The 10,000-nt window shown below is 53.1% G+C and overlaps 1 protein-coding gene across 16 annotated transcripts in view; it reads right to left on the bottom strand.

Moving 5' to 3' along the window:
- Positions 1-10,000, bottom strand: part of EBF3 (EBF transcription factor 3) — a 117,193-nt gene that overhangs the window by 35,971 nt on the left and 71,222 nt on the right. For 11 of the 16 annotated variants that reach the window (XM_032490652.1, XM_032490655.1, XM_032490642.1 and 8 more), the window contains exons 7-8: positions 3,976-4,057; positions 276-420 (exon numbers count right to left, since the gene is read on the bottom strand). In XM_032490652.1, the coding sequence (XP_032346543.1) occupies positions 276-420; positions 3,976-4,057 (227 nt within the window). The remainder of the gene's footprint in view (positions 1-275; positions 421-3,975; positions 4,058-10,000) is intronic. The other 5 variants (XM_032490654.1, XM_032490644.1, XM_032490649.1 and 2 more) reach the window with 1 other exon arrangement.

Here is a 10,000-nt window from a genome sequence, read left to right as displayed (position 1 = left end):
AAAGCTCTAAGCAAAAGAAAGCTTAGAAACGGACAAACCAATAAAGTGAAGGCCATGGCAGGTGAGAGGGTGGGAAAGCCAAGCCTCCCAGCAAGGGAGGAGAGGGGGACACGGGGGCTCTGTCCCCGTCCACTGGGGGGGACACCTGCCCCGCAGGGACGGGGGTGTGACCAGCGAGGGGGGCCTGGTGGGAGCAACTTGACATGACTCAACAGAAAAGATGGTGCAAAGAAAAAGAAGCATCGCAAATAAAAAGACATGTAACATGTGCCTACCATTTTCCAGATAAGAAGGGGCCGTACCTTCTGACGGGTCCAGGCGGCGGGCCCGCCGCCCGTGTTTGGAGTTGTTGTGTACAAACATGTTGTCGGACACGGCCAGCACGTGGCCGTCCACGTTGACTGTTGTGGACACGACAACCTGCAGAGACAAGCGCAGGTGAAGGCGGGGTCAGCGGGGAGGTGAAGCCCCGCCAGGTGCCCGGCCAGCCGCCCCCAGTGTCCCTCCCGGAGGTCGCGCTCCCGGGATCCTCCGCGAATCACAGCCTTTGGGGCTAATGGAGTGGGTGGGTTGTTTTGTTTTGACTCAAGATTGCTTCCCTTCAAAACCCACTGCACTAATTACAGTTTAATCTCCTATTATGCTAACAAGTGAATTCAATTCAGAGAAATATTCTTCTAGCCATTAGCTTCAGAAACACCCCTCCAGCCGCTCATTTTAAAGCTGCTGTTTTGATTGATCTGCTCACATATTGATTAGATAGTTTATCTAATTAAAATTAGTTCACTGGAGACTGTCCTTCCTTGAAGGGTTCTAGGATTCAGAGTTGCCCCAAAAGGGAAACAAAGGCTTGTGAGTCAGAAGGCTCTCCTCCCGCCCACATTCACAGCAACGTCTGGTAACCAGCGCTTTTGCATCTGCATAGGAATCAAGTGGCTGCAGCCCAGGGAAGTATCCTTTCTCAGGTGCATCTCGGAGGATGGCAGGGACGAGGACCTGCTGCGCCAAGGAGTGTGTTTCCTGCTGGAGCGAAAGGCTCTGCCCTGAGGTCTGGGTGCAGAGGGCAGCCGGGGAAGTGATGGGGGCCAGGCCCTCCCACACTCTCAGCTGCTTCCCAGAAGTGAAAAAGGAACTCACACAGGGACGGGACGGCCCTGCCGACCCCAGACGCCTTCCCAGGTGAACTTGTGACGAGCACCCCAGGAGTGGCACCCCTAAAGGACTCAGGAAACAGGAAATTACCCTCAGCCTTGAGATTTTTTCTTGAGGTGGGCCCAACTGGTGTATTATTTTCAGAATCTTAGGGGCAGCACAGATGTGAGCCCAGGTTCAGTCTGGGTCTGACAGCAGGATTTGGGGGCTGGAGCTTGGACGTGAGGTGGGGGAGTCTGGTTCTCTGCTGTGTTTGGGCAGTGGGGAGGGCCAGCACCACTGAGAGAGCTGGGACCCCACAGAGGACAGCTGGGCAGGTGCATGGAGAACCAGAAGGGCCTGCACACGTCAAAACCCGCTGTGGAAGGTGATTTAAAAGCAAAGCTATGGTGGGCCTCAGTTAATAACAAGCCACTCCCCTGCGAGACATTAATAACAGGGGAAACTGGGGGTGGGGGGCAGGGACTCGTGGGGCTTACTGGTACTTTCTGTGAAACTTTTCTGTAAACCTAAAACTGCTCTTAAAAAAAGTGCATTGCAGGGGAGGGTGTTCAGTGGTAGAGCGCATGCTTAGTATGCAGGAGGTCCTGGGTTCAACCCCCAGTACCACCATTAAAAAAAAAGTCCATTAGTTAAAAAAATGATGAATAGAAGTGATTACAAATAAAGAGTATTTTTAAGAATTAAAAAAAGCCAAAGCTACATGTTTATATATAAATACATACATAAGTAATTGGTGTTTTATAAAAACCTCAGGTCCCACATGAAGACTATGAGGCAGAACCAGCAGCCACTGGACCCGCCCTGCCGCACAAAGGAAGGGACACCTTCCCAGACTAGTCTTTCCTGCTGTGGGCATCGTCAAGATCACTGATGTCTCCCCAGTATCAGGCCCTCACTCTGAGCCTCAAAATAATGGCAGTGCAACCAACAGAGTGCCCAGGCCCAGGCGCAGATCTCTCAGCACCTCTTCAGACTGCTGCCCCGGGGAGGCTATCTGTGCTGCCCCGACAAGGGTGCTCTGACCCCACTGGGGCACTACTGGCCTGGCAGCCCCCACCCAGAGGACACAGGGCTGCCCTGGTCGCACAGGCGCTCTCCTAGCAGCCATCTGCCAGGCCCCGCCCTGGGCGTGGAGGGAACTCCACCGACATGTCCCCCAGGTAGGGTGCAGAGACACAGAACTAACACTGAGCCACCAGCTTGACCCTCTCCACGTCCCTAGACCACGCTGTGTTACAGAAACCAGAAAAGGTAAGAATAAAAAATTTTAAAAAGGACACTGTCTTTGCTCTGTCGTCTATATATAGGTCAGCCACCAAGGGAAAAGCGTAGTTCAGCCAAGGAAGCAGACAAGCCGCGTTCTGTTTCTCGGCCGGGCAGCCCTGCGGCGCACCCGCAGAGAGGGGCTGAGGTTGTGGTACCAGTTGGAAATGCTGTGTGAGCCCTGACATACTGTTAAGTCCACTTCAACCTCCTGCGAGGCAGGGGGTTAGCTAAAGACGGGGGGAGGTCCCCTAGTAACTGCGGGCTGCGCTGTGAGCGACGCTGCGTTTCGCCACTGGAGATCCCACACGTGACCTCCCCGCTGCTCAGCGGGTCCACACCGCCCGCGAGGCCTCGGGCAAGAGAAACGGAGGCGGCGCCAGAGCGCGGCGGCGGGCGGGCCCGCAGACTCCACCCGCTCTGCCTGGCTGGTTGCAAAGACTCGTGTCACGTGCTTCCTCTAAAGACTGAAGCACAACTTACATTTCTAAAAACAAAATAATGCCTTGAGTGATTTGATGGTTAAACGAGTCTAAATCCCAAATAAGAATCACTGGTAACACCCCATCCAGCGCTGAGCTCCCAAACCCGTCTCCGGCTGGCGGGGGCCAAGAGCAGTTCTGTGTCCCAGCCCAGATGTGCTCACCATTAAAATCAGCAAAATAACCCATCGTGTGTGCCGAGTTACCCCTCACTCTGAAGTCACCTCCTAATCTCTCACAAACAAAGGCAAGAAAAACGTGATCTCAGTCATAACTTATCCCTGAACCCAAGCAGCTCTCCATCTCCCCCCGAGGTGCAACCCTCGGAGGCAAACCAGAGGACAAGGGAGCCTGGGCTGCGGACACAGCCTGGCCGCCAGACACGGGGTTAAGGAGGCAAGAACAGCCCCGGGGGAGGGCAGCTGACCTGGGGAAACGCTCTGGAGTGGGGAGAGGCCTGCCCTGAGCGGGTGCCGCCCCCCCGTGAGAGGGCCCCTCGCCTCCCAGGAGCCCCCACACAACGCACGGTGGTTCCACCCATGACCAGTCAATCCGTCCCTGAAAGCAGCTCTCCAGCGCGGGCCCCACGCAGGAACAAGGTGCCGCTGAGGAGACGGGCTGCACCGGACACTACACTGGCTTTCTTTGGAAAAAAATTCTGAAACAGTCATTTTGAAACACAGCCATAGGACTTACCAGGGTTGAATGTAACTCCAACTTAACCGACAGCTCTCATAACCCTGATTTCAGGATGCCCCGCAGCCCGACACGGAGGGCCAGGGCAGCGTGCCCACCCCAAGATGCCCACATGGGCATCAGAGCCAAAGCTCAAGGCACGTTTCCAGAGCTGGTTTCACTTTGCCACGACTGAGCTCGATGAATCTGGTCCTGAAGGTGCCAGATCGATCACTCTTTAAAGCATTCAATTTAAATAGTCTATCAAATGAGCCCATCCTGGTGTGCTCCCGAGCCCTGGAGAACTAAAGGCTGGTTTCCGAACAATTGCAACATCAGAGAATCCAACTTTCACACACAAGTCCGGCCTGCGGTCCGGGTGTCTTTGAGAAACGTGTACCTGGAATCTCCGCATGTCCCGAGGGTTGCCTGCATTCTTCAAACAGTTCTGATTGCACTTGAGGAAAAACTTTAGAAAGAATCTACAAAAATACAAAAAATGGATATTTGTTAGGGTATCAGACAAAAGACGCAGACGTGTTGAATGACACTCTCGCTTGGGGGGGGGCGGCCCCACACCGCCTGCTGGCGGCCCTGGAGGGGGCGGTACTGAGAGGAGACCCCGGGGGAGGCAGGGGCAGGCGCCTCAGGTCCAGCGGCCAGTGCAGAAGAGCTCCACATATGGAAGGAGTGGTTTGCCTTGACACTGGGGGATCTCAACCTTTATAATGACAACTGTGACTTTGATTGGCCATTTCTTGCCTGGCTCTTTGCACAACAGACCATTAACCACTGGGGACGTGTCCACCCCAGACAGGGCTGCCAGCTTCAGCAAATAAAAACACAGGGTGCCTAGTTTAATCTGAATTTCAGATAAACAACGAATAATTTTTTAGGATAGGCATGTCCCAAAGCGTACCTCCCCTAAAAAAATCGTTGTTTACCCAAAATTCAAATTTAACCAGATGTGCTGAATTCTACCTGGCAACCCAACCTCTGGGACCGTCACTGCCCAGGTAAACACGCTTTTGAAGATGGATTCTTTTAGTTACAATAGGTACAGCTCCTAAGAGAGGGTTTAGGGCACTGTTTCAAGGGCTGCAACGACTTCCGTTAAAGGCCTACGTGTGTTTTTAAGGGAACGATCAAAGACCCCTGATGTGGCCAGGAAACTGTCCCTTAGGCAGAGAGAAGCAGGCGGGCCCTGGTTGGAGCGGGAGGCTGGACACGGAGCTGCTTCTACTTCCCGCCACGGCCCGCCCCTGGGTCCGGAAGCATGAGGTTTCGGGGTCCTGACAGTGTGTTGAGATGCTGTGACAAAAACATCATCACGTTGTCCGCCCCGTTCCCGCGTGCTCCGTGACAAACGCAGGAGCTCTGGCTCCCAATAGGAGAGTGTGGGCCCTGGGAGGCCCAGCAGCACCACCGGCCACGGCAGAAACAGAGGGTCCCCTCCCGACAGCACCTCCACTCCACCCAGCAAGGCTGGGCCCTCTGGGCCAACACCCTGTCCACGAGGCTATTCACAAAAACCTCCCCTAGGTTATTTCCAAACATCATACGTCCTACTTGACGGGGGCACATCTTTTCACGAAGTTTCACACGATTTCCTTGGATTCAACCTGACGGTCAAGGTTCCTAGTGGACGATTAACATCTCATGAAAATTAAAAGATTTCAGAGACTCAGACTCACTTCTCTACCTGCCCGGGACCAACATACCCGGGACGACTTCCTACCGCAGCTGAAGAAAACCCGACTGATGGGAGAAAGAACAGTGGCCACCTAATTGAACTTTCCTCCATCCTGCGCGGCCCCGCGATTTTAGGCCAGGATTTGCATCTTTCATTAACTCACCTCACCTATACACTGAGCTCGCCGGCTTCTTAACACCATCTGCCGTCAGCGCAGAGCAAGTCACTTGATACTCCCCCCACCGATTCCCTCCTAACAGCCTCCGTGCAATTAAGCTCCACGCGCTCGCGGCGAGGTAAATTAGGCGCACCTGCGGCCGCGCTGCGCCCAACGGCACCAGAAAGGGCCTAACAAGGTGAGGGCGTCACAAAGTTATCGTCCTGTCGGGCAATTAGGTTTCCACTTCGGGGACAGTCACTCGGCACAATTATGCCACACATTACCACCCAGCTAATCTCCGAGCGGGCGCCGGCCGGGGGCCACTCATCTGCGCAGGGCCGTCGGCGGGAGCTTTCTCGCAGTCTGGAAGATCTCCCCCCTCCACGGGAGCCTCCTTTGCATTCCTGGGTGTCTTTTTGACCAGTGGAGCCTGAACGGCCATCACCCTGGATGGTCACCGCAGGCACCCTTGGGCCTTAACCACTGTCGCTGCAGGAATTAGCAGAACAAAGTTGGGTGCCGGGCCCCGTAACCCCCTGAGCGTCTTGGGGGTCGACTCGGGAGCAGGTGCAGGTGCACACGTTGCCCGTTGTGGATGTGTGGGCGATGGCAGGATTATTCTTGAAGTTTCTCAAAACAGCGTAAGGACTTGGGAAAGATCTGTAGCTCATGAGTGGACGGCCCTACGGAGCAGGGTCCCTCCCGCGTGCTCAGGCCCCAGTTGCACAAACAAAATAAGGCCCCGCACGTGTGGGAGCCGACAGAGGAGGAAGAGGAGACCTGTGCTTGGTTTCCATCTTCGTTTTGGTTACGTTTAACTCAAGGATTCAATCAAGCCTCCCCAGGGTGGGCGGCACCGTCCAGCCAGCGCCTGGCTGCAGACACCGGACACAGTCCCTTCCGGGGCAAATGCGTGCTCTCTGCCGGCCAGGGCTCAGTAAGCTGTGCCGGGCCGGAGTTTGGGAGTCTGGGGGGGCGGCAAGAAGGGAACTCGAACACGTGAAGTCAAATGCTGATTCTCATCCTTTTCCCAATTACCCTTTAATTGGCTTTTTCCTAAGAAATATCTGACAACCACTTTACATATCTCCCTTCTAGAGTCTGGTACACAAACGATTTAATACTCTTGTTATGAAAGGAAAAATCTTTCCTATGCCAGAAAATCTTTGGCTTTAACACCAATAAACTCTTTATTACACTAAACATGGGTTTGCAGCTTGATGAAAAAGAGGCGATAAAAATTCTAACCTGTCATTAGTACACGATGCTTAATTGTGTACAGTGGGTTCCCCGTTGCATCTGCTGGCCGATCATCAAAATGACCATTATGTACACTAATTCCCTGACCCTGTCTTTATTTCCCTAAAGAGTCATCATCTTTCACAGTAGGTACCAGAGTAAATCAAGCTTGAAATATGGGCTTTATTTACTTGTGTCTCCCAGGCAGGAGGGAAGGCAGCAGCTCAGGGCAGACTGTTACCCATCGGTCGAAACTCCCCGCTAACACCCGGTTCGGAAGCAGCGCCCCCAAATCCTGGAAAGTTCTCAGTAGCCAGTAGAAGGGGCTCAGGTGTGATCTCATCACCTCTGAAGTCTGGTTTCCTCTCTCAGCACGCCACGTGGGCAGTCTCCTTCGCTCTTAGGAGAGCTGGTTCCAGCAGGCTCCCTCCTCCAAACCTGAGCGCCCAGTGAAGATGCACCCAGGGGTCTCAGCCCGGGAGCCCGAGGCGGGGAGCCGCTGGGTCCTGCAGCCGCCGAGAGCTTGAGTCTGAGCTGGAAACCGAGGCCCGCCCTCAGTTCTGCAGGGGCAGTTATTCCCGCTCTGGACAGAGCTGTGGCCATGCTCTGCCCGCTACAGAAAGTACAAAGTTTGGTCTGGGTGGCATCTGTCTCGGAATCCTGTCCCACCACGCCCGCACTCCCGGAGGTGCTCGGCGGCAGGACGCGGGCGCCTTCACGGGGCTCAGACTGACCACAGGCTCAACCGTGCTAACTGGCGCCTGCTCCAGGTATCACATAATAAGCGGCAGGCCCCACCGCAGTAACTAATTTCCAAGTCTGCTCCATTTCTGTGTGTTTAAGCTATGAATTAGTTCATTGATATTTACTTTTATGAAGCTGATTAGCCAGAGCTTCTCTATCTGATGAAAATCATTTTAATTGTAGTGTTAGGCTCCTGTGTAATATCCATTACATTATGAACTGTTTAAATTCTACATGGGTATTGTGCAAATTGGCCCTTTGTGAGCGAGCAGGCAATTAGGACCAAACACTCTCCTTTAAGCGGCTACAGAACTTTGTGGTGTTGTTCAGGACAATCAGAAACAAAGGAGGCTGTTTAATTGTAATTTAATGGAATATCAAGGAGTCCGTGGCATTAGACGCTGGCAACAGAGAGCAGGAGAGAAAAATTAACTGCAATTATGTTTGATTAAAGCTATCCTTCTCAATAATCAGCGGTCCTGACAGGCCATGGGGCTCTAGTGGGTTCCAGGATGGCAAAAGGTGTTGAGCAATATTAGGGCCAATAAAGGGGAAATTAGCATAGCTAATTACAGCCCTGCAAAACCTGTAAAGGGGGCCTCTGTGTATTGTGATGTGTGAAGTAATTGGCCAAGGCCGTTATCAATTACATAAGGAATGAATTTGGTTTGTCAGAGAAAAGCTGATGAGACGCATTTCATCTGACACCATTCCCTTCCCTCCTGTCTCCAGCAGCTAAGAACTTGCCCACTTTTATCAAAAGCTGCAACTTACCAGTGGCCAAATCACTGATAAAATTATCTTGCCAGCAAGTGTTAGGTAATTAATACCACCCATTCTCACCGCCTTCCCCACGACCGCTGCTCTTCAACCTCACTGAAGCCACTAATCATGTAATAATGATTTCTTTCCCTCTGGTCAAAGGAGAAATAGATTGTCTCCTTAGAAATGCAGTGGGCTTGGCGCGCGCACCCTGGTGATTGAGGAGAAAAAGGAAACTCTGAGCCGTCTCGGCGACCTGTCTTTTGCGTGTGGATGTCACGTGTCTGAAACTCCCTGTTCGCAGCATCTCAGGAACCTCACATGCAGAGGCTTATTTTAAATGGTTTTCATTGTCCAGTTTTAGAGTGTCCCAGGGCCTGGTCTCACCAGCGCTTGGGAACGGGAGGGGCCGCGTGCTGGAGGGCGCAGGACGCGAGCGGGGGCTCCTGGGGCGCCACCCGAGCGCAGGTGAAGGCCACCCTCGGGAAAGAGCTGCGGCTTCCCACGGCCCCCGCATCTGAGCGCAGCCACGGTCCCAGCGGGCGTGACCCCCTCCGGCCCTCCATCATGGGTAATGCAGGGAATCTGAGTCAAGGGCTGAAAAACACCGCTCTGGGGGAGGAGGGCTCGATTTTCCGTTTGAAGGCGGAGTTCTTAATAAGCATCAAACTGATACCAATGGACAGGCCTCCACGTCATCAATCAAAAATCCCAAAGCATCCTTGGGGTAAGTCAAGGTGCTGACAGCTTTGGGGGTTCCGGGGACGGCAGGGAGCCCCATTCCAGATTGAGCCGCATAGTTTTAGTTCCTGAACCCAGAACACAAAACCAGGAGACGCTTTAATGCATAATAACCTTGAGAAGGGAATGTGCGTGCAGAAAACCAACCAGGAAATGCAGTGGTGACAATCACCACCCACTGGGGGTGGCCAGGGGCGGGGGGCAAGTATCTGATGGGCACGGGGTCTCCTTTTGGAGGCGACAGAAATACCTGGAGCTAGATGGGGGTGGTCCCACCGTCTTGTGAGTGCACTCAATGCCACCGAATTGTCCACCTGGAAATGGTCAATTTCCTGTTCTGTCCACCTCACTTTAATTCCCCGCCACCACGAGGGAGTCCCCGTCCACTCGGGAGAGGAGCCCTGTGGGGGAGCCGCCCTCGCAGGGTGTTCGGGGCTGCAGCCACGACTGCCCTCTTGAAAGGAAACAGTTAAAGAGTCAAATTAAAAGATAGAGCCTTTAAGAGACTTTTCCCTGACTGATAAGAAAGTGACCGGTGGCGGAGTGCTTCCTCGAAAGTCCCTGCTAATTACTGGGAAGTCCCTGAAAGCAGTGGCCGCAGCTGCGGTGTGTGCGCGCCGGGCCATCAGGCGCTGCAGTATTGATTACTGAGCAATCCTAGCCGATCGGCTTCTGGTGCTCAGAGACAATGTGCTTCCTTCACAAAACCTGTAATGAGCAGTTCCTATACAAGAGTACATTCTGCTGACATCAGATCTGTGCACTGAGATAGTACACAGGTCAATACGTATCGGATTTCCAAAACGCGAGGGTCTTAATGTCAGGCCTCTCTTTTTCTCCCACTCTTGCCATTAGCTATTACTGGGCTCACGTTCCGTAATGCCATACGGGAGGAGAAATCTGCTCCATTAGTCTGATTTATTCTTCAAATATGCCATGACAAATTGCTTTAACACCAGACTTATTAAATTCTTGTACATTTCAAGTTATGGGCCTCATATACTTGGAGTGTCTCCATGACGTCATAATGAAGGGGCCAGAGGGTGACAGTATTGAATTTTACAGCTGTGCCCAGATGTCCTTTGC

The sequence above is a fragment of the Camelus ferus genome, chromosome 11 (genome assembly GCF_009834535.1).
Source record: "Camelus ferus isolate YT-003-E chromosome 11, BCGSAC_Cfer_1.0, whole genome shotgun sequence".
Taxonomy (NCBI): Eukaryota; Metazoa; Chordata; class Mammalia; order Artiodactyla; family Camelidae; genus Camelus; species Camelus ferus.
This window is presented reverse-complemented; position numbering and strand designations above follow the sequence as displayed.